The 25287-nt window shown below is 33.2% G+C and overlaps 1 protein-coding gene across 1 annotated transcript in view; it reads right to left on the bottom strand.

Annotated features, from left to right (window-relative positions):
- SNX2 (sorting nexin 2) overlaps window positions 1-25287 on the bottom strand; it is a 53558-nt gene that overhangs the window by 2240 nt on the left and 26031 nt on the right. The window contains exons 3-14 of the mRNA XM_082650549.1: window positions 24459-24622; window positions 23022-23088; window positions 22643-22686; window positions 20800-20941; window positions 16738-16816; window positions 10973-11048; window positions 9930-10043; window positions 9580-9673; window positions 8039-8244; window positions 1542-1685; window positions 254-334; window positions 58-129 (exon numbers count right to left, since the gene is read on the bottom strand). Of these exons, the coding sequence (XP_082506675.1) occupies window positions 58-129; window positions 254-334; window positions 1542-1685; window positions 8039-8244; window positions 9580-9673; window positions 9930-10043; window positions 10973-11048; window positions 16738-16816; window positions 20800-20941; window positions 22643-22686; window positions 23022-23088; window positions 24459-24622 (1283 nt within the window). The remainder of the gene's footprint in view (window positions 1-57; window positions 130-253; window positions 335-1541; window positions 1686-8038; window positions 8245-9579; window positions 9674-9929; window positions 10044-10972; window positions 11049-16737; window positions 16817-20799; window positions 20942-22642; window positions 22687-23021; window positions 23089-24458; window positions 24623-25287) is intronic.

The following is a 25287-nucleotide window of genomic DNA, read 5'->3' as shown; positions in this document are numbered from 1 at the left end:
AAAAAGCATATCAAAAACAAATTCTAGAAGTTTTTAAGTTATAAAAAATTACCTTACCTGTTGCTGTGTTTGTACTAATGATTCTAAGTACTTGATAATAACAGTTTTAAAATCTTTCACTCGTTGTTTCTGTTAAAGTACAATACATGGGGAAAAAAAGGTCCATTAGTACAAAACCAAACTTGATTTTACCATGATATTGTGGCAAAATGTGACCAAGTTGTTAAGAAAAGTGTGAAATTATTATACTTGCCTCAAATCTTCCCACTTCTTTTCGAATTGTTTTAGAGATCTGTTCAAAATCTCTTTCTCCTTGTTGCACTTTTGCCTCCCACTGACAAAAACAAACAAAAAGGTACAAATTTTTTAATCTTGTCTGGGAAAAATTTATAGAACTAGCTGTCATGACCACTCATTTGATTTATAATGCAGTGCCTAAAAATCCTGAAAGCTCAATATTGGCAAAGCCCAGTTTGGCATCATTCAAACTTGTATGTAACTTTTCAGTAGTGGAAATGCACATCAGCTTAATTTCCATTAATATTTTACTGTCAGACTTACGATTAGGATATTCTAGTGCTTAATGAACTACAGTCTCCACACCTTAATTTAAATGAAAAGATTTTGAGTATAAAATTCACCATCAAATAATTTAGCAGTGTTACAGTGTAATTTTCTCATTTCTTTATATGCCTTTAAATTATTTCAAAATATATCAATACTACTGGCTAATTTCAAGAATACATGTTCATCACAATTTATATGCCCATGGAAATAATTAATTAGAAAAATTATATGACAAACATTTAAAAAACATTTTTGTAATGGTGAAATGTACAGATTAAAAAAAAATTGTGCAATTATGGTCTACTGAACACCTATCGGTAAACATTAAATTCACTACAGAAACAATGAACGTTGTGATTAGTGACCAATGGAACAGCTAAAATAAAATAAATGAAGACTTAAGCAATGAAATGATATTTTCCCACTATGTAACCAAAACACTGGTACATACTCTTCAAAGAGCAGGTACATTTACTTTAAGTAATATAAAGGTTGTCCTACCTCTTCAATTTCCTTATTGAAGCATGGCAAAAAAAGTGTATAAATTATAATAAACTTATACAAATTTACTAAAATACCATATATAATACATATATATGGGGGATAATGTCGCCTGGACAGCTACATGTGGGACAAGTCTATCTCTAAAACCAGTTTTAGACACAAAATAAGTAATTATCTGAAATCAAATTAACCATCTCAAAAGAAATGTGTGATCATTAATTCAAAGTTAATTTAAATCTTTTCCTTGTATGTTTCTTTATCCATTCCATAATTATGTGAAAGTAACAAAGGGATCTGGAGATTTTAATGATGATCAAAATGTTAAAGTAATTATAAAACAGTTCATAAGTTATGAAGAAATAGCTAAGTGTTGAATGGTTCAGAAAAAAATTTATGAAAAATTATGCATATATGAATGAGTCATGGAAAATTTGGGTAAAGAGATAAATAAAGCATTTTGTATTAATCACCTCTCTTATTTCATTTTTAGCTTGCTGTATTTTATCTGGTTTGTTAGCAACCATCATTTTTGCTTCAGTTTCACGTTTTTTGAGCAAAGTAATTTGAGCGTCTTCCCATTTCTGCCAGCACTTCATTCGATGGTCAAATACACCCTATAAGTGAATGACATAATATTACTACTGGGAATTAACACTGAAATACTTCCAAAATACTAGAAGTGCTATAGTACGAAAAACAATAAAACCAAGTACTTATATACTACTCTAATATAATGAGATATTGAAAATAAACACGCCAATATCAAAGAAAATAGAGGTCCATATTCATTTGCTTAAAAACAAAAACCTGGTAATTGGATGAAATGTAAGAGCTCAGAATAAAAAAACAAAAAACAAAACTACATATAAAATCCATTTCACTAGCCTTTAGGGTTTTTTTCTTTTTCTTAGTTCCCATACCAGGGGGATCAAACCCATGCCCCCTGCACTGAGAGTGCAGAGTCTTAACCAATGGACCACCAGGGAAGTCCCACCTTTAGGGTTTAAAATGTGGCTTATAATAAGATTCCTAACAGAGTTTTATGCTTTGAAGAAAGATTTAATAGGAAAATGCTGGTGTCATATTTACAATTGAAAGTTTTCCTACTAAAATATCAAAAGCAGATTTAAGTGTTGGAAATACGCCAAAAAATTAAAAATAGGAAATGTGAAAAGCCATAAGATAACAGAAAGTAAAGTAAAAATGTGGTCGAAGAGATTACCAATAGCAAATAAAAGAAAAGGCAAAACAATGTAAAGATATAACAAAATGCCGGGGGCGGGGGGAGAGATAGTCCTATACAAGGTAAAAAGCGCAAATGGATATATGTATCTAGTATGCAGAATTAAATGAAGAAATAGACAAAAAGATCGTAACAGAACAATTCAACCAACTCCATGACTTCTTTCAAGGGGTTTGGTAGAGCAAGAGCAAGTGAATGGAGGAAAAAAATGAAATATGAATGTAAGACACTAATTAGAAATTTCATTAAAAAAAAACTGATGGACAGACTGGAATACAACAATAATCCCTTTTCTAGCTTGATGTTGGGGATATATTCACTTTTTTTAGTATTTATTAATTGAACAAATGAAGCAAGCATTAATAACATGGGTGAAACAGTGTTATTTTCATTTATTCCAAATAGAGAGCTTTTGGATCAAGAAACAGTAAATTAATACATGCTGTTATAGGAACCTGATGAAGAAGAAAGCACGTAGATAGTGTATTTCAAGGTGTAGGCTTTGGAACAAATCAAATTTGGATTCAAATACTAGTTTTGTCACTGTATGATCTTGGGGAAATTCATTTAATTTCTATAACCCACAGTTCTTCCAAATATAAAACAGTGAAATGAGATCTAGATTTATGGACTAGGAATAAAATGAAAAGTATATAGCATGCATGGTGACTTAACCTAGAGGATGTTTAATAATTAGTAAGTACTATTATGGATTACTTCTAGATAACATACACATATAAACGTAGTTGATTAACTCTTAGATTTCTACCAGAAGTGCAAATAATAATAACTTAAGTAATAGAAAAAAACCATAATCGGACTGTATTTACAGCATACAGCATATTTTGAAAATGTGGGCAAGAATATTAAAAACTCCAAATCCAGAGTTCTTAAAGACAGTACACATTTTAATTAGCCAGGACGAGACATCCCAGGCAAACTGGTAAGTTAAACGCACTCTATAGGCATTTAAATACATTTTACTAGATTTGTCATCTCATATAATTTCTCTTCTCTCAGTAGTCTTACTGTTCTCTGTTTGCTTTTTTTATGTTTAAAAGACTACATTCTCCTTAAAACATTTCTCATTATGAACTGATTTTGCTTCAGCCAAATTAATTTGGGCCAAAATCACAAAAGTAATACATCTAACACAAATACATTCAAAAAGTCACTATTATTTACAACAAACAAACAATCCCTGTGCCTCACCCCCTACACATACACAAATTTTAAAAGTAATTTAAGACTTTAGGCCTAGTTTTCCTTTAAAGGAACACGGCCATATCAGCTCTTCATTTATAAATTCCTCTGTTCAATAACAATTTGATTATTTAAAATATGTACCAATACAGTGCAACAGCGAACCAAAATGCCCTTTAATTTCAATATTTGCTTAAGTTCTTAGTATATATCAACTGGCCTTTTCAGTGATACACCAACTTAAACTAATTTGGTCTCTGCCCGGTTTATTATCTCATAATATTCCAAAAATCACATGTTCACTGTGGTACAGATATAGGAGCTATGGTAAAGGCAAAGCTACTAAAGTCAGGTTATTTTAGATAAAAAAATTAATCTCAACTCCATAAGAACTTTTTCTTCACTTGGTTTTCTACCCTTGTAACACCAGAATATAAAAGAAAAAAAGAATCAGAACCATACCTGATCTTCTAAAAATGCTATCTTTTTTTCTTTCCCATTGGGGTATAGCTGTTTTACAATGTTGTGCTAGTTTCTACTGTACAGCGAAGTGGAGTTCCCTGAGCTATACAGCAGGTTCTCATTATTTATCTATTTTATACATATTAGTGTATATATGTCAATCCCCAAATATCAAATCATAACTTAATGTATGCCTCTGCATGTCAAGATACTAATCCACTGTGGTACAACCAGCTTCTTCTACAAGAGGGATACATTTACACTGATGATTGACTTTAGACATCCCCCACCCCCCACCAATTTATGGTACGCAATTGTATGCAAGTTCATCTAGGTTAGACAAGGTTGCAGTTGTGGAGTTTTCCTGGCCAATCAGGAAATTTAAGGCTGCAATTTTAATTTAATTAATACCATATTCTAATTCAGTGAATCTGAAAGTATGCTGCCTAGATTCCTGGAGTCCTGAAAGGATGCTGATTACTTACAGCCAAACGATGAAGATGTTAAACTCCTTGGGGAATCCATCTACTGGTTTTTAAAAAAATTATTTTATGTATTTTATAGATCTGCATTCCCTGTAAGAATTCCTTATGAAGATTCTAGTGCTAAAAACATTCAAAGCTATTACCCTCAATCCCTGACCCTCCTCTAGTGGCTCACAGAAGGCCAATACATGAAAATGCATCTAACGAGTTTACCACTTAATACACGTGAGCTAACTAACCGTATTATCCAAAATATAGAGTCCCAGATGTCAGAGCCTATACAAAAGAGGGAAACAGGAGTTCCCTGGCTACAAGGCCAGGCCTGGGCAGTATTCTGAGTGGATGAACTTCATCACTTTCTTTAAGGCCCCAATTTCTCATGTTCTCAGTACCCCTACTTTGGCCCTAAATTCTAATTCCCAAAGTACTCCTAGTTTCAAAATTACCATCATTTTAAAAAGTACTCTCAATACAGATAAAAGAAAGAGCTAAGTATTAAATAGTATTAAACAGGTATTAGAAATCAGTAAGACAAAAAATAAAACTGGGCATAAACATAAACAATTCGTAGAAGTGCAAATGGCCTATCATTTGTAAACATGCTTAAATTCACAATAACTAAAGAAATTAAAACTTACACACACACAAAAAAACCACCACTGGGTGGGAGAAGAAGCAACACATATATTGGTGTGAGAGTATAAAGAGGTATAACCTCTTCAGACAGTAATATGGCAACGTTTATTGAAATTTAAACTTCATATACCCTTTGGCCAAGTAATTCTACTTCTAGGAATTTTATGCCCAAAGAATTATTATCAAAATACTTAATATTTAATATTGGACTCATCAAATAATACAAGGTCCATCTATATACTAAATGATGGAATATGATACAACCATTTAAAAGAATGCAACATATATTTACGTAAGTTGATAAAGAGACCTTTTTAAAATAGAGTGGGTTAAAAAAAAGCAGGCAAAGAATCATGATATAATATGTGCCTTTTTGAAGAAGGAAGGAAGAGATGAAGGGAAGGAGAAGGGGGCTGAGACAAAGAAACAGAAAGAAAGAAGGAAAGAAAAACAAAGAGAAAATTAGCTTCATAAATGTGCACAGCTAATTCTGTAAAGACATCTAACAGAATTTCACCAAGGGAAGAGAAACTAAAGGTTTTAGTAAAAAGAAATTTTCCCTTTTAGGGCTGTTAGAATTATTCTGTGCATGTATTACTCTTTCAAATACAAATGAATTAGTTTAAAATAAAAAACAAACAAAAAATAAAGACCATAAAAAATGCCTTGTCATCTTACTCCATAATTTCTCAACTCCTTTATGAAGTTGACCTGGGCTAAGTTTCAGTAGAAAATCAATCTGAAAGAGCTTAATTCATCTTAAGGTATAACTTGACCATAGCTCTTTAACTCTCCTTTTAGTCAATGAATCACTAATTCAGTATTTCCCAAAGTGTGTTGCATATATGTAAAAATATATTAAGTGGAAAAGAATTCCTGTTCATATGAATTTGGAAGCCTCTGGATTAAATAAAGTTAAATGTCTTTTTTTACTGCTAGACAGTCCTGAGCTTTTTAAATGCACTCTGAATCTGCAAGACAGGGATACTGCATACATTATCTCCAAAACTCAGCTGACTGTGGCACATCTTTCGGTGTCAGTGTTATGTAGAAAACATTCCGGGAAACACTGATATAACTGTAATTTCATGGAATGTAAAAAAACAGTAAGAAGGCAGAGGCAGTATGAGAAAAGCTGTTTTTGAGGGATAAGCATCCAACACACAGGGAGGCCAACCCTGTCAGGGAGTCTTGTCCCAGGTTAGCTCTTCTCAGCAGGTACTACTTCTCACAGACAGTGCCTAGTGTCCCTTTCTGAACCCACAGGTTTTTTGCAGGTGTTATACTTTTTAATAATAGCTCTCATGCTAGTGGGAGCTCTGGAATGAGGTGAGAGCAGGTGAGAAACAGGAACCATTATCTGTAAACTGAATTTCTGTATATCACAAGTTGCCTCTATAAAATGAACTGATAACTATCTATATTAATATATTTAAATAGGTGAAAAGAAAAATTAACCGCCAGGAATATAAAGAGTAACATCTAACAACATAAATGTCCATCAACAGAGGAACAGATAAAGAAGATGTGGAATATTACTCAGCCATAAAATAATGCTATTTGCAGCAACATGGATGGACCTAGAGATTGTCATTCTGAGTGAAGTAAGTCAGACACAGAAAGACAAATATCATATGATATTGCTTATACGTGGAATCTAAAAAAAAGGGTACAAATGAACTTATTTACAAAACAGCAGTAGAGTCATGGATGTAGCAAACAAACTTACAGTTACCAGGGGATAAGGGAGTGAAGGGATAATCTGGGAGATTGGGACTGACATATACACACTACTATATATAAAATAGGTAAGTAGTAAGACCTGCTGTATAGTACAGGGAACTCTACTCAATACTCTGTAATGGCCTATATGGGAAAAGAATCTAAAAAAGAAAAGAGTGGATATATGTATATGTATAACGGATTCACTTTGCTGTTCACCTGAAACTAACACAACATTGTAAATCAACTACACTCCAATAAAAACTGAAAGAGTAACACCTAAGAATAAATACAAACAAAATTGGTAATGTAGACAAACCTAAACCTAAGAAAGTACCACTCTGAAATGCTAAGAACCCTCTAGTAATAACTGTCATCATTAGCCTGAGAACAGAATCGTCTATAATATGCAATGCATCAATGTTCTGATTATAAATACTAATTTAACTTTCTAGATGTTTGAATCCAATGTAAACTTCCAGTTCCCCCGGACGCCATGAGAACTAACGTTCCTAACAGTAATTCAAAGACACCGTAAGATCTTAAAAAGTATATTCCAAAACATGTAACATAAAATAAGTCAGTTCAGTTTCATTACCTGAATATTGGAGTTATCTATAAAATACTAATTTTCATTAGTTAATGGGATTACTTTCTTAACTATTCAGAAACTTAAGACTGTTCATCCTTAAACATTACCACTAGGTAACACAATTTTTTATCTAATCTAGTCCCATCTTGTCTATAATTAGATGGTGACATATACACAGAATGTCTGCTTATAGTCCAAATTCATGCCAAAGCCACCGTTAAACATATTCATGCAATAATCAGTTCTGGTTTTTTCCTGCTTCTTATTATAACTTTACTAATGATAACAGAATCCACTGGGTAGTTTCAGCTTATGCTAGAAGGAGTAAACAAATGCTATCAGTTGGCTGCAAACTTCTATATATAAATACATAAGTAAGTGTGTAATGGTTTTATTTTATTTGGCATCCTTAGATCTCTTAAAAACATCAATTCTGCCTATTGTACTGTCTAAGTCATAGGGGAAGAGCATATTAAGCTATGAATAATCATCTTGAAGCCATTTTATACTTACTAGTATGTAATTTACACACTTAAATGCATGCCTAATAGGATACCATATTCTTCTTATAAGCAAAACACTGAAGTATGAAGAATTCAAGGAAGATTACAAAATAAGGCTTACTTTCACTGCAGCAATAAGACGAATGTAGTCACTAAGTAGTTCTGAAAACATATAAAAGTCAGCAAAAGCTTGTTCTTGATGTAACTGGTCTATCTTCTCCTCAACCTCTGCAAGCTGAGACAAAGCTCTAGACAGTGCAGTATGATCTTCAGAATTACCTAACATGGCAGCACTTTTAGCAAAGGCAGCTGTGTTGGCTGAAAGTTCTGAAATTAAAAAGTATGCACTTTCAGTGTTCACTAGTGAAATTTTTTAATATTGCATTGATTTTTTACTGTCGTTCTAAATTTTATCTATTCACAAACTGCTCAAATATTTTAAAATAATTAACATGCAACAATCAGTCATTAAAATGCCTTGGGCAGATAAATGTTAACTGCTCAGAGCTCTACTGAAAATTTAAAAGAACCACTGCCTATATTCCCAGGGGATGAACTATGTTTAATAATATAATAATCTCCCTTCCCTTTCTCCCCTAAAGTGCTCACTGTTTCTCTGTCTAGTCCTAAAAAAGACAAAAAATATATTTTTCATATGGAAAGCACTGGGAACGCTCACAATTGATTTATACTACATTATTTGGCCTTTAAACATTTATTGAAAATAATGTCTATAATTTTTGATAAGAATATTATTTAGCTCACAGGAGGAAAGCAAAGTAAAATTGTACAGGCAATTCACATAAATCTTATTCTTTTCTTCTTTGTGTGCAACAACAATGCGTAGTGAAATATTAAGAATTTCTGAAAAGATTTTTCAATGTGATTATTTCAGATACATCAAATAAAGAAAAACAGATGTCAAGGACTAACTATTATATTGCTTGGATTGCTCTGTTGCTCTGCATTATGTAAAGTTCTCTTAAAGAACCATAAAATGTTCCCTAAGAGAAAGAATACAAATAGCAAAAACTGTTATAAGTTACTTTCAATAATAAATGTACCAGTAGATTTTCTGTAATTATTTTTTGCAATGTATTGCTGGGAATGGCATATACTAAATTATTTATTGTTTTAGAAAGATGATTGTAAAAGCCATGTATTCTTCAAAAATAAAACCAAAAACCTCACCATGGAATCAAAAAATTACCACTAAAATTTTCTATGAATTTTTAACACCCCCTCCAGGTTTTTAAATATGGTATTTGAAAAATGAAGAAAATACTCCAGAGTTCTCTATGAAATATAGGTACAAAACTAACATTTTAAAGAAAAATTTCATCATTCATTTTTGAATTTCATTCCTTAATTATATAAGAGTTATCAATAAGACATCTTCATTCATTCATTAAACATGTTTAACAAAGAGTTAATCAGTTTTAATCCAAAATTCAAAATATACTTTTACAAGTTCAAGATTTTTCTCCTTCTAAACTAGAAGTTACATAAAATGGAACAGAAAACATTAAATAACAAAGTTGAAACAGAAAACATCCTCTTTAAAATATTCATAACTTTAAAATGTTCATTTTTAATAAAATTTAAATAAAATATCTGAATTAACTTACAGCGTTAAACATATAAATAACAAGACAAACAAACCTTTTCTATGACAGACCAAGGCTTCAACACTGGCATGAAGTTTCCTAAGTTGCTGATCCAGATTTTCAAATTGCTGCTGCTTTTCTTCGAACCACTAAGAAAAAAATGAAAAATGGAGCTAATTTAGCCAAAACAAACCACTGTAAATTAGGTTACCAATAAATAGCAAGCTACATTCCTTGTTTTAAAGCAACAAATTAACCATGTATAACCATGGTGGTCAACTGATGTGCTGAGAACTAAACTCAATAAGCAAATTAATATCCTATTTTCTACTTGTACAGCTTTAAAATGCAACTGTTGGGCTCATTAATTCATCTCATTATTCAAGTCAAAAAATCAGCTCTTACGGCATCCGATTCATTCATCTTGATTGTCATTTTGTTGACAGCGTCGGCAGCCTTGTTCACCATCCTCAATATTCCTGCTCCACTCAGAGCCTGTGTATTAACTGCTCTAGGCAGCTGGAATTGAATGACAAATAAGGGCAAACAAACCGGTTAAAAGCCTGGAGGTTTAACTGGCCACAGAAGGGACTGCCCCCACACACAGCCCCGAAAAAAAAGAAAAAAGAAAAAAAGGAGGTTGTATTTTCTTCACTCTCATACATTTCAATAGTGAGATGTAATTTCTCAAATACACTACTTCTCAAAGGAAAACTTAAAAAATAGACTTTCCATTTGTTTTTCTTCTGCACGTTTACATTTAGATGGAACAACACTCTGTTTGTCAAAATATATTAAGAAATTGCCAAGCACTTTAACACTGGCCACCTGTTTGCTAGCAGAAATAAACTGTTTATAAGGAAAAAAGAAGAGTCTTGAGAAAAATCTCCTTATGTTTAGTTAGGACTGTGTGATTTTGAATTTTTTAACAATTCTGGGGTTCAAGTAAATTTAAAAACAAATCTCAAACGGTAACAATTAGAGGATAAAATGTGCCAAATATAAAGAGCAGCATGGTTATAATTAAAGCTCTTTCAAATCATAAATTTGCACCTCAAAACCTTAATAAGACGATTAGAATGTAGACACACAAACACACATTATTCAACTATCTCTAAAATGAGGTCTGAATAAACTTATTTCAACACAATGCCTAAGCAACAACTTAGGGAATTCAGAATTAGACTATTTATAAGCCATTCTTTTAAATCTGGTTTTAATTTTTCAAGAAAGGGAATGATCATCCTACAATTATCAACGCAAAGAAGATATTTTGTTAGTAATTTAAAGTAATTAAAGCTAATTAAAGCATTAAACAAAAAAAAATCTTTGCTTTATTCCATCTATTAATGCAACTGTTTACTGAACACCTATTCTTATACAAATTATTACACTGATAATCATAAATGAGAACATTTACATATAAAAATTTAAAGTAGAAATAATACCTCTGAACTTTCCAAGAACTGCCTTAAATCAGGATCCTGTAGTAAAGTCGGATGCTTTACTGTTCTTTGAAGATACCTAGATTTAAGAATAAAATGCTCCTTTATTTATCAGTACCATTTTCTTTTAAATCTTATTTCAACAAAATAAAAATTAAAAAATAAAAAAAAAGATGTCCTCTGTTTGCCTCCTATCATATCAGTTTGCCTTCACTCTAATTATGTAGAATCTTATAGCAATTTAATGATTAAAAAGCTTTTCGTTCATCTTTTGAAAATTCATAATTATGTAAAAAGAGACATGGTGGGGGTGGGGGTAGGAATGGGGAGAGGTTAAATAACTTATCAAACTTCTCACTGCGAAGTATTAGAGTTATAAAAGGGTATATAGGTAAATTTATCAAATAATGCTATCTTTCGGTGGGTCATTATATTTCCAGTTATTACTATACATATTCTAGTAATATATATATTACTATGTAGTCCAGTTAAACTTTTTTTTTTTAAATTGTCATCATTACCAAAATGGAGAGCAGCCTACCAATTTCTTTTTTCTTGGCAGCAGATTTTAATTATCAAGTAAGTTTTGGTCCTTATTTGACAAGGACTAAATTTTCTTCAATATTTTTATTTTTAAGGTTCTGCTATTTTTGATAAATGTCTTCCTTATATGACATCACATAAAATAAAAAGTAAAGAGAAACATCATTATTAAATCACTATTAGCCTAACTTTAGTAATTTTCCTTTACTAGAAAAGGTATAGCCCTGACATTCATAATAAATTACCAATCTTTCATAAAAAAAAAAGGTTCACTATTTGATGATCATTGATTACTTAACTAATCCCATTTTTAAAAAATTGCTCTTTCCCCAGATTAGTAACATGCAATAATATTTCAATTATAATATTTTACCTAACAGTTAATATACCTTTATTTCTGCAGCATAAATGTAGTCAGTGATGACTTCTATCTCTTTACAAGATTATAAAGTATGCCTAAAATAGTTTCTAAAAAAAGTGATAATCTTTTCTAAAGTCAAACACTATATATAATGGTTAAAATGACTAATCGCTGCTTAAATGTTAACTTCTGTTTTTGTATATTTAAATAAAATACACACCATATTAAACTTCACTTTAAGTCAACAGCCCACACAAGAAGTCATTATAACAGAAACAGAGCATTTAATAGATATGTACAATGCAATCTACACTGTGGTTTTAAAAAGTATTTGAGGCTTACTTTATAAAGGTATAAAAGAGATGCAGTAGAACACTAATCCTGTAAGTTTAAGAAATGTTGGTATTTTCCCACTGGAATTTTACTTACAATTTTAACACTGAAGTTCTCCAGTACTACTCTAGGTGAGTTATTTAGTTACTTAGACTGTGCACTGCTTAAAGCAGTCTGTGTAAGTTGTTCATCTGAGTGCACACAACAGCTGATAAATAGCAAGCACTCAGATGTTTGTAAAATGAACAAGCAGGAAGACAAAACATCTAGTACCCAAACCTTTAAGAAATATTCTAATATTTCTACCTAAATGGAAATACCTAATACTATTTATATTCTAAAATAGCTTTTTAAAGTGAGTTCTGCAGAATACTAGTCTCATACAATATTCCATGAAAACGACTGGTTCTACAATCAAGAAAGTTTGAAATATATTACATACATATTCCTTTCTTTAAGACCTATAATGAACAGCAGCATATTAAATGCTGTGAGAAGTACTGCAGGAAAAAAACCTGGTTTAACTTTGCTACACTCTACATTTATAAACCTCAACTGACAACAGATTTCCTTTTTTCACCCTACCACATACTAGCAATCTGAGGAATCCATTTTGGAAAATGATATTCTAGAAAAAGAGATGGTAAAACTTTTCTTCTTAAGGGTTACATGAAAATAAAGAGCAATTAACCATTAAAAAAAGTATTTGTAAATAGTCATCAATTCAGAATTAAGGTCAGAGAGGGTTGTAGATATATAAAGGAAGGATACAGAACAAAAAGGAAAAGAATGTGAGAAAAGTACACGAAAAGAGGTATGGAGAGAAGCAGAGACACTGAAGGAAGACAGAAGTTGGAAGATGCAATGGAACTGATGAAAAATAAGTATCAGATTCAACAAGAGGTGGTCAGTAGTTGTTCTTGAGAACTGTGCTAAGGAAAAGTTATTGGTACATTTAGAATCACTTAGGGCTTTCAAATTCCTACTTACTTACCAAAACAAAATAAAGCAGGTTATACAAAATGCTTGAGAGGAACAGAGTTAAAGATATTTCTCTCGCTTAAGACTCAGACATGTGTGCTAAGAATGAGAGAATAGACAGGTAGAAAGAGCCTGGGTCTTTGATGACATTCATTTGTTCATTCAACATTTATTGAGCATTTACTACACATCAGTTACCGTTCTGAGTACTCAGAATGTACCAGTGAACAAGAGAACAGGATTCCTTCTCTAGTAGACCTTTAATTAATTTATTTTTTAAGTGATTTATTTACTATTTAATTTATTTTTGGCTGCATCGGGTCTTAGTTGCGGCACGCAGGTTCTTTGTTGAGGCATGCAGGATCCTTCCCTGCGGCGCGTGGGCTTCTGTCTAGTTGTGGCGCGCAGGCTGCAGGGCACGTGGGCTCGGTAGTTGTGGCTTGTGGGTTCCAGAGCGCGTGGGCTCTGTAGTTTGTGGCATGTGGGCTCTCTCTAGTTGAGGCGCATGAGCTCAGTAGTTGTGGCATGTGGGCTTAGTTGCCCTGTGGCATGTGGGACCTCAGTTCCCTGACCAGGGATTGAACTCACGTCCCCTGCATTATAAGGTGGATTCTTTACCACTGGACCACCAGGGAAGTCCCTGGAGCTTTAATTTTAGTTAACAGAAGACGGACAATAAATCATAAACATAAAAATTATGTAGTATGTGATAAGGTGGCAAATGCTGTGGAAAAATGAAAGGACAAGTGGAGAAAGGACAAGTAAATGGGATCAAGTGTGTAAGGTGTGGTTGATGGCGATGTAAACAGAATAGGTCAGAATGAAACCAATAATCAAAATAGGCTTCACTGGCAAGGTGACATCTGAATGTTTGAATCTGAAAGAGGTAAGGGAATTAGGTACACAGATACCTGGGAACAAAAGCTTTCTAGGCAGTGGGGACAGGGTAGGGGGTAGAACCCTAAGGTGGGAAGATGCCTGGGATCTTTGAGGAGCAGCAAAAAGGTGAGTGTGGCCTAGAGCAAAGTGATCAAGGAGGATAGGAGATCAAGTAGGTAACAGAGTGAGCAGTGCAAGTCATGTAAGAATTTATAGGTCATTATGAGGACTCTGGCTTTTATTGACTGAAACTGGGTGGGTGGACGAACAGGAGTGGGAAGATGATCTGACTCATGTTTTAAAAGGATGACCCTGGCTGCTATATTAGAAAAAAGAGTAGAGGTACAAGGATGGAAACAAGGAGACCAATGAGGAGTCTACCGCAGTTAATTCAGACATTTGGACTAGTAGTGGACGGGTGAAAAAATGGTTGTCCAGATATCAGAAGGAAGCAATAGGATTTCCTGATGGATTTGATAATACTAAACATCTGCCTACCTCCAAACTTCCTGATATGAACGAATGGATTAATCAACCGACACTAACTGTTTAGGCTTTGCCAGTTGGGTTTTCAGGTGCTTGTTATGATACACTTACACTTTAGAGAAAAGGAACAATGAATTTAAGTTAAATAACTTGTCCAAGGCCTCACAGATAGTGTGTAGTGTGTAATTGAGTGCAGGCTTCAACAGAGAAAGGATTCTAAAACCCTACACACTGTATAATGCTACTTTACATTTTTTAGTTTATATTTACAGAAGTGTATCCTTACTATAAAATAAATTCAATATGCTTGTAGGTAAGATATGAAGCACTCTTAAGAAAATCAAGTGAGCGATCTTCGGGATACTTAGAAGTAATTTCTGCTTACTTTACTGAGTGTGGCACAGGGAAATTACTTGGGTTCTTAACCACTCCCTTTCTCTTCCCATTTTTCAATACCAGATGTTTATCCTTTTGTTCAAGATAGTTATCTGGATTCTCTAAGTTGTACAAACAAATAAATATGTAAATGAATACCAGAGTGTAAACAAAGAAATACTTCCTTGACCCGCCAGATCCAACTAGGTTATATATCCACAAATATGCCTATTCTAATGTTTAAATTTTAAGAAATGCCACAGAAAAATCACTTGAGAAAAATCATTCCACCTCCTTTCCTTCTGTATCTTTACACCTATATTTTCTTTAGTTATCTTTTCTAATACAAAATGAACTCACAGTACACTGTTTCCTTTTTTTTTCCCCCCCACTACTGCAAATTCCACTAAGGTAGTATTTAACAAGTAACATTTATCAGTAAGAAACTATCTTCACATATGCACTAGGTCAAGCTTCAATATTTCCTTAAAACTCTCCTCAGTGTTACACAGTGAATGAAGATATGGTTTAAGTACTATGCAATGCATTCAAGTTAAAAGAAAGGTGAATGTAGAATCAAATTATATGCCCTTGGTACAATAAATCTTCATTAACTTCCTTATCAAGAATGCCATCCAAAATATTTCAAATTTACTCACAGAAAAATAGGACTGGAAAGCCTTCTCAAAAGGTCATGGTTATACTTTCAGGAAGGACTAAGCAAAATCAAGGCAGCACATTATCTACCTTTACTCTTAAAAACACTCATTCTATGACCTCTTTCACAAGAGAATCAATTTTAATGCCTAAATTAAACTTCTTTCAATGCAATTTAAATCCTTTTCCTGAGTAACTGCTGAGTCTCATAGACATAATCTCATCTTTTAAGTCTTTAAGATTTTAAGCTGCACACTAGCTTTTCTTATTGCAAATTGTTCAAACCTGACTTTACTGTGGTATTTTCTTAAAATTGAAACAATTTATTACTAAAACCCAGAAATACACTGCCTCAAAAAGAGTTTTACAAAATAATTTGTACCCTATAGATATATATACTATTTCTTAAAATCTGTCCTATCTATGCCAACCACTAATTTTAAGCCAAGAGAGAAAATAAGACAGAGAACAAATAAGCACATTCAATTAAAATAACAAACAAAAACTATGAAATTAGAAAATGTATTAAGTGCAGGTAATTACCAACTTATGTACTACAAATTGGGCTTTAAGACAGTTTTGAACTTGTTTTCTCACATTTTCAGCATAGCAAGGAAGAAATGTTAAGATTCTGGGAGTGGGATTCCTCCCATCCATTTCCCGTTTAGTCGGCCACAATGAACACAAGTCTTCAAAGCCATAGGAAATGTGTCAGGTCAAGAAGTCTAAAGCAAGGCACAGCATATATATCTATCAGCCTTTAACTATACAGTCAACTTGAGCAATGACTAATACTTCTGTACACTCAAGTCAAAATCAATTATAAAGAGTTGAAGGAGGGAGCACAAACCTAATTTTTCATTGTATTTAATAACATTTCAGTATTATTTGAAGTAATAATTCAAAGGAAATAATTCAGATGAAAATAGGTATTACTTTGTTAGACTATAATGAGAATAAAAATGGAACAAGTATACAGTACTTCTGAATGTATCAATTTTCTTAATAAAAGCTTATAGCACTTAATAAGAGTAATCAAGTGGTACTTTGAGAATTTTAATACTTAAAATATACTTGTGCCATTTAATGGAATTAGACTTATACTACTGAAGTAAAAACATTAGAGTAATAAAACACAGCTGATTAGAATTACCTTTCAAGAGCTGCTCTTCGTTTTTCTACAAATTCTGTGGATGATGAATCTTCTTTACCCACTTTGACCTTGGTCATGCCTTTGAAAAAATTGGAAGACTCATGATTTTCTATTACTGAGAAACATTCTTTTATAATCATTTCTGCATAATTTAAAATATATTTTAAATTTGAACTTGACAAAAAAGCTAAAATTATAACTAGTATCATAGTTTTGAGAAATTAACATCTGTACTTGGCAAGCACTTATAAGGTAAGTTTTAAAAGAGTACAGCTAAAGCAGAGGTTGAGCTGTGTCTGTAGTTTTCTAACCTATAACTGTTTGGACTCTATCTGACATACATTAAACTCTTGGTAAGTTAAAATGTGTTTGCATTTCAATATGCATAACGGAGTTCAAATTAGTAAATTTAAGCACATTTGGTATCTTCATCTCATATGAGCAATAATTAACGTTCTTTACTTTGGGGACTAGAAAAATAAAAATAAGTGTAATCCATTAATATGCTAAGTATTTCCTCTGTTGCAGATTCTAAGAACATGTTTATTTATCATAGCTGGTTTTATAACAGTTTGAAATAATGAGCTCTTTCACAGAGATATTTAGAACTCTTCAAATTTAGAGAATAAAAATCATGCTAATCATTTCTGTATTAGCAATTTCAATTTTAACACTACTATCAGATTGCAGATTTTTCTTCTTTCCCTGTTCTTTTTACTCTCAAAATTCGATTCTGTAGAAATGAAGTAATGACATATGTACAACATGGATGAACCTTAAAAATATTATGCTACGTTGACAGAAGCTTGTCACAAAGGACCATGTATTATATGGTTCCCTGTTTTTTGAAATGTCCAGAATTGGAAAATCTATAGAGAAAGAAAGTAAATTAGTGATTGCCTAGGACTGGGAGTGGATGAGGAAATTAGAGGATGATGGCTAAGGGGTAATAGAAATATTCTAAAACTGACTGTGGTGAGGTATGCACAAGTCTGAATATATGAAAAGCTAATAATGAATTATACAATTTAAATGGATGAATTGTATGGCATGTGAATTATATCTCAATAAAGCCATTTAAAAATAGATCATGTAAAACCATGTAATTCTTATTCAGGTTGGTACACCTGGTGAAAAACGATATTATCACCTATGAATGTTTTAACATAATTCCTCTGAAATACAATAGTTTGAAAAGGAAAACTCATTCAAACACTTAAAATTACCTACCTTGAGTGGACTACTAGGTGTGGGATGTTATTTCACATATTCTGGTTTTGTGAAAAAAAACCTTACCACTATATAATATTTTGCTTTTTTAAATTCTGTGATCTTCTGCTCATGCTACTTCCTAGAGGTAAGTAACCATTATGCGCCACTGCGGTAAATAAAAACTAACTGTAAGCAGTTACTCCTTAATACTTTTCAACTTCTTTGTTGCTCTTTTTTAAAAGCTTCACAAAAATAGTGCTTTTTAGTCAACTAAGGTTCTATAAAAGCAGTAACAGTTATATGCTAATGAAAAGACCCCTCTTCCTTCAGTGGCAGTTACAGCTTCCCAGGAAAGAGAAGTTACTATTCTTATTACACCACTGTGTTTGTTACTTGAAAACCACTGGGTATATAATTAAAAGGGCCTCTCATATTTAAAATTTTTCTTAGACAATATATTCATTTTTATTTTTAAAAATTGATGGACAATATGAAATTTTTTTAATGACTGCTTCTCTACTTGATTTTCTGCCAGGAACTTCACAGAAAAACTTGTTACCCACCTTCAATAACTGAAGTTCAGACTTTATGCACACGTTTAGAGGAAACTGTTTAACTTGGCTTCATCTTTTATTTAACTACAATTATTTTTCCTGCTAATTTCTTTATTTATATCTTTTTTTTAAACTGCATTTTATGTGGTTGCCTCAAATTCTTTCAATCTCCTTTTAATTCAATAATTTGTGGAAGGTTGAAGATTATTAGGGCAAAATATTAGTTTGAAACACAACAAACTTGGGCATAAAAATTTAGTTAAAAAAATTTTTTTTTCTGGCTCAATGTTTAAGGCCTAAACTAGTGCATCTAGCCATCAAAATGAGAAAAACTATTTTTTGTTTTTTTCTCTTTTGATATATAAAAATAGCTGTACAACTTAAAGAAAAAAGGATATTAATAACAATTTATGATAAATGAAACTCAAGCTCACTACATAGATAATGGGAGGCCAAAAGATACCACTGCAACAGTTTACAGGACAGAGAAATAACATTATTAACTAGACTAGCAGTTCTCAGAGTATGGGTAGCATATTCGTAAGGTTTCTGAGACCCTTTGGGCTGATGGGGGATATATACAAAAATCGACCTTCATAATACTAAGCTGCTATTTGTGTCTTTTTTGCTCCCATTCTTTCATGAGAGCTCAGTGGAGTTTTCCAAAAGTTATATGATGTGTTGTATCACAACAGGTAGAGTGTAGAAACAGATACGAAAATACAGCTGTTTTCTATTAAACCACAATTTTAAAGAGATTTTGCAAAAATGTAAAAAACAAAAGCAAGCCACTCAATAAATTTTTTTGTCTTATAAAAATTATTTTTCACAAAAATTTTTTAATTTGTTAACAGGTAATGAGTTTATTATTATTATTATTATTTTTTGCAGTACACGGGCCTCTCACTGTTGTGGCCTCTCCCGTTGCAGAGCACAGGCTCTGGACACACAGGCTCAGTGGCCATGGCTCACGGGCCCAGCCAGTCCGCGGCATGTGGGATCTTCCCGGACCGGGGCACGAACCCGTGTCCCCTGCATCGGCAGGCAGACTCTCAACCACTGCGCCACCAGGGAAGCCCCGAGTTTATTATTTTTAAGTGCATTAATAAATACAATTTTTAAATTCTCATATAATAGGGACTTCCCTGGTGGTGCAGTGGTTAAGAATCCGCCTGCCAATGCAGGGGACACGGGTTCGAGCCCTGGTCTGGGAAGATCCCACATGCCGCAGAGCAACTAAGCCTGTGCGCCACAACTACTGAGGCTGCGCTCTAGAGCCCACAAGCCACAACTACTGAGCCCACATGTCACAACTACTGAAGCCCGAGTGCCTAGAGCCTGTGCTCTACAACTAGAAGCCACCACAATGAGAAGCCAACGCACTGCAATGAAGAGTAACCCCTGCTCGCTGCAACTAGAGAAAGCCCACGCACAGCAACAGAAACCCAAAGCTGTCAGAAATAAATAAATAAATAAAATTTATAAAAAAAAAAAAATTAAAAAAGAGAAAGAATATAATAAATACATTTAAATATATCAGGTTTCAAAAATCATAAAAGATATGGATAAAACTGCTTTTCAAATCAAATGTTTAAAAAAGTAAAAACAATAACTTAAAGATAAGTAAAATTCATTTTGAATACTTTTCAGAATAATAATCATGTATATAAAAAAAAGATAAATAAAAACCTATGACTGAAAAGCTTGGAAAATATACTACAAAATTTTAAGACATGACAGATGTTTTTTAATGGTGGGAAAATGGAGGTTCTCCTCCTCTTTTGTAATATTCTGCATATTCTTAACTAAGTAAGCCTTTATTACCTGTAAAAGTAGAAATGTTTTTAAATGTTAAATTGAAGTACGTAATAAACTAAGATGAGTTTAAATAGCTCCTGTGTGAGCAAGGCTAGATCAAATCTTTTTGTACAATGTATAGCTAAGCACAAAACACCTCCAAACCCTTAGAAAAATGTTAATATACTAATAATATTGAATATTCTCTAAGTGTTACTCAATAATAAGATACTCTAATGACTCTAAAAGGGTTTTTAGTTGCTTTCACCTTGTCAAATATTTAACAACATTATATAAATCAAATCCTCAAGTGTTAGAAAATAAAACTTAGCTATACATTCTTCAGTTGATGAATGACTATCAAAAACAATACTTAAATCCAGTATTTCTAGATATTGAGATGTCATGATAGTGAATGATCATGGAATATACACATCTATACAGTTAAAACTGAACTAGTAAGAGTAACAACAATAAATTTTTAAAAATTCATACTTACCTACTATACTTTTTTCTGGAGCTGGTGGCACAATGTAACCAACATGTAAATACTTGCTTGCTAACTTGCTATGCAAACCGAGAAAGTCACTAAATCTTCTTTTAACTGAAAATTCACTCTTACTGAACATGGAAAGAGAAGTCTACAAGTGAAGAAGAGGTATTTCAAATTTTGAAAACTAAACAATTTTTTAGAAGTTAATGTAATACATAATTGTGAACATGCATATATACATATCACACACACTGATCTACTCTGAAAAAAATGCAGAGTAGCTAACTGATGTGATGTAAAGATTTCTAACAACTGAAAAACACCCAAATCATAGAATTTTTTTTTTTTTTTACAGAAACTTAAGAGGACAGAAAATGTTTGCTTTATTCTACCCTTAACTCATCTCATTGACTCTACCTGTATTTATGCTAATGATTCTTAAATCTTTACCTCTGGCCCAGATCTCCTCTGAGCTTCAGTCCAATAATACATAGCCCAAGGGAAACCTCCACTTAAATCTCACTGCCACCTCAATTTCACCATATTTTTCCCTGCTCCAACATAAGTTCCATGAGTGAAGGGCATTTCTACTATACTGTAGTCCTTGGAAAAGAGCCTGACCCCAAGGTATTTAATAAATAAGTATCTGTTCAATGAATTAACAAATCTGACTCCATACTGTGCTCCTCTCCTTGTGTTGCCTCTTCTCCAGGATCACTCCAACAACCACAAAGTTCCTCTAGACAAAAACTCAGGGGCTTCCCTGGTGGCGCAGTGGTTGGGAGTCTGCCTGCCGATGCAGGGGACACGGGTTTGTGCCCCGGTCCGGGAAGATCCCACATGCCGCGGAGCGGCTGGGCCCGTGAGCCATGGCCGCTGAGCCTGCGTGTCCGGAGCCTGTGCTCCGCAACGGGAGAGGCCACGACAGTGAGAGGTCCGCGTACCGCGGGGGGGGGGAGCGGGGGGGGGACGGGGACAAAAAAACTCAGGCATGGGAGGGAGGCTCAAGAGGGAGGGAATATGGGGATATATGTATACTTACAGCTGATTCACTTTGTTGTACAACAGAAACTAACACAACATTGTAAAGCAATTATACTCCAATAAAGATTAAAAAAAAAACACACACACTTAGGCATCCCCCCTTCCTCACTCCTTACATCCAAGCTCTACTGATTCTACCTCCTATACATCACAAGAAGCCATTTATTTCACTCATCCCTAGAACTAATTCCTTAGTATTAAGAATCGCTTCTCACAGCTAGGACTGTTTCAGATCCTCTCTCTTTAAGATTTGAAGGCCTACAATCCCTTTAAGGATTGCAACCGCCTCTTAACTCGAAATCCTGACCTTTACTTTGATCCTCCCAATCCATACTGAGTCAGAGAAAGCTTTCTAGAACAAAGATCAATTGTACCACATTCTTGTTTGAACCTCTTCAATGGCTCTCCATTATATATACTAAGGATGAAGGCTGAATTCCTAATGTGGCTGTTCATAATATAGGAAGGCTTACTGCCAAACAATTTAATCTGGCATCACTTCCTGCAGATCCTAGAAAGAACAATGCTTTCTTGATTTCTGGCTTTTACGCAAGCAAATCCCTTTGTCCCTCTCCCACCCAAATCACTTCTCCTACCTTTGCCTAGATTAGATCCCTTCCCGCATACTCTCCCGGAATACTTTACCTACCAAACCACTCAGAACTCATTGTAGCTATTTATATGCAACTTTTACTGGATGATAACCTTTGTAAAGACAGTGATCACTTACACCTTAATCACTGTAGTATCCTCATACTACACATGGTGAGGGCTCAATATTTTTTTAAAGGAGCAAAAGACTTACCTTTGTTGTTACTCTATAAGCCATGTAAGCATTCATGCCATCACCTACAAGAAAAGTCAAACTATTAAAAATCATAAGCTTAACCACATGCACACACACAAGGTAACTATATGAGGTAATACATTAACTTGATTGTAGTAATCATTTTATAACATATATTAAATCATCACACTGTACATCCTAAATACACACAATTTTTATTTGTCAATTATACCTCAATAAAGCTGGGGAAAAAAACAAAACAAGCTGCCACGAGTTTAAAAATAAAAGCACCATTTTAATATTGTAATAATGCATTTAGTTAAGAAAAATAGCACATTAACAACCAAGCTAACTATCAAAAAGAAGCAAGTACAAAATATAATAAATATTAACTTACCAACTTTCTCTGGATCTGATACACCAATTTCTATATCAAAAACATCTCCATTTGCTTCTTCTTCAATCTAGAAAAATTTTTTTTGTTATTAAAGATTCCAGTTTATATTACTGTCATAATACTAATAACTATAATTTTTACCATCTATCTTTTATTAGGGTCACTGTCACATCAATTTGAAAAGTCACTCAGCACTCCACTTATGAAAAACAATAAAAGCTTTCACATTTCCTGACTATGTAAAAGATACACACACACACAAAGACAACAGGAAAAGCATCACTGGGAGAAGGAACAGAAAATCTTGTTTTCCTCCAACTCCTCAGATATATAGAAAACGTTGTAGTCTTCTGTAGGAATATTGTGGAATGTTTTTGTTCTATATACTCAATCTTCAGATTCAGATTATGAAAATAATTAATTCCTTGATTTTTTTTAACATTAGTTATTTTTCAAGGTTGTATCTCTCCTCTTTAAAAACCAGGAGGTAGCCATTACTTTTGCCAGTAGAATCCTATATACTTGCAGGAATTATAAGCAACTTGAGCACCATGATTTCACCAATTACCTAGTAAACACATGTTCTTCTTGAAGCCAATGAAACCACTATAAAGCTCACTGAAAAAAGAAGTAGGAAAAATGATAAACCTACGGGACTACAGAGAAGCACTTTTCATCCATTGTAAATAAGCAATCCTTATTAATAGCAGTTCTGAGGGAAATTTTTGTTACTTTCAAGAAGAAAACACAGAAACTTAAATCTTACAAATTTTAAAAGCAATATTAATAGTCTAAAGCTACCAAAAATAAAGGGATGTTTTTCTAATGATAATTTTTTTCAAAGTTGCCCTCCTGTACAGATTTTTTAAAAGTAAGACTTATTTGAACTGTAACACACATAAAGTATATAAATCCTAGGTAAAGAGCTCAATGATTTTTACAAAGTAAACACATCTTCCTAACCAGAATGTAGATTAAGAAAAAACACCATCATTACACCTTAGAAGGTCCTCATGCTTCCTCTCCACTCACAACACATCTCTTACTCTGCCGACATCACCCATTAACATTTATTATACTTTTATCAAATAAAATTACTCAAGATACCACTTTATTGTGATTAAGTTTTCAAAGCACTTTCAGACATTACCTTATTTGACCAAGAGAGGAACACTGAGAGGCACACATTACCATCATGAGATCACAAATGACAAACTGCTTGACTTGAGAAGGACAGTGATGTGCCCAAGTTACTGGATGAAAAAGGGGTGGGATAAAATTAGAAGCCAAATCACCTGACCTCTTTAGTTCAGTGTTCTTTTCCAAACATTACTAAAAGGCTTTGATTACAAATGACTAACAGTAAAGAAATGTTGGGTGGGGGACAAAAAATGTATTATTTACATATTAACTTAGAATATAAACATTTTTCCATACCTCCTCCCTGGATCTGTCAAAGATCACAGGAGCAGACATACTCTTTGATTCAATTCTGGGAGCAATGAGTGTCGTGGGGGTCACAGGTGTGACTGCAGGAGAAGGTTCTGAGGAGAGTATAGGTTCCCTTTCTGGACTGTCCAGAGAAACTTCTTCTGTAGCTTCTAGATAAAAATTAAACAAGTTAGTTGAGGACACTGGTAACAAACTCCCAATAGTCTACAGAGCAGTCAATAAATTATGAAAAATATTTTTATATGATCCACAATATCAAAATATTATTTTAAAATAACTGTTATAAATAATTTATGAATCCTTCCTTAATTGTTTATCAAAACTTTAAAACCAACAGTGACTTTGTTGATTTTAGGAAGAATCCCAGTAAGTCAGCATAACTGTCTATACTAGTGGTAGGGATAAAGCCAGTAGGAAAGCAATGACGTGGATAATTCCACATTCATTTGTGTTTGGATCTGTAATATATCTAATACTTGTGGTAACTTACCTTCCAAAATCTTGTATTCAGGCTAACATTACTATTCTTTTATACATATGAACACAAATTTCATGGCAGAAAACTGCCCAGAACTATCCCAACTGGGATTAAAACTTTGTTATGGAAAGTCCACAATGTTAGTAATCTAAAGCAATTAACCACTAAAGATTACTGGATATTAGCTGAATACACAAATACGACGCAAAACAAACAGGTGCTTAGGTTTTCATTTAAAGTGTTCGTTCATTTGAAAAATCTAAAATTAAATATATTTAAAAACAAATCAAATCGATAAACTGAATGTCTACAAGCTATGTAACATGTGCTAAATGC

This window comes from Grampus griseus (genome assembly GCF_964374135.1).
Source record: "Grampus griseus genome assembly, chromosome: 3".
Taxonomy (NCBI): domain Eukaryota; kingdom Metazoa; phylum Chordata; class Mammalia; order Artiodactyla; family Delphinidae; genus Grampus; species Grampus griseus.
This window is presented reverse-complemented; position numbering and strand designations above follow the sequence as displayed.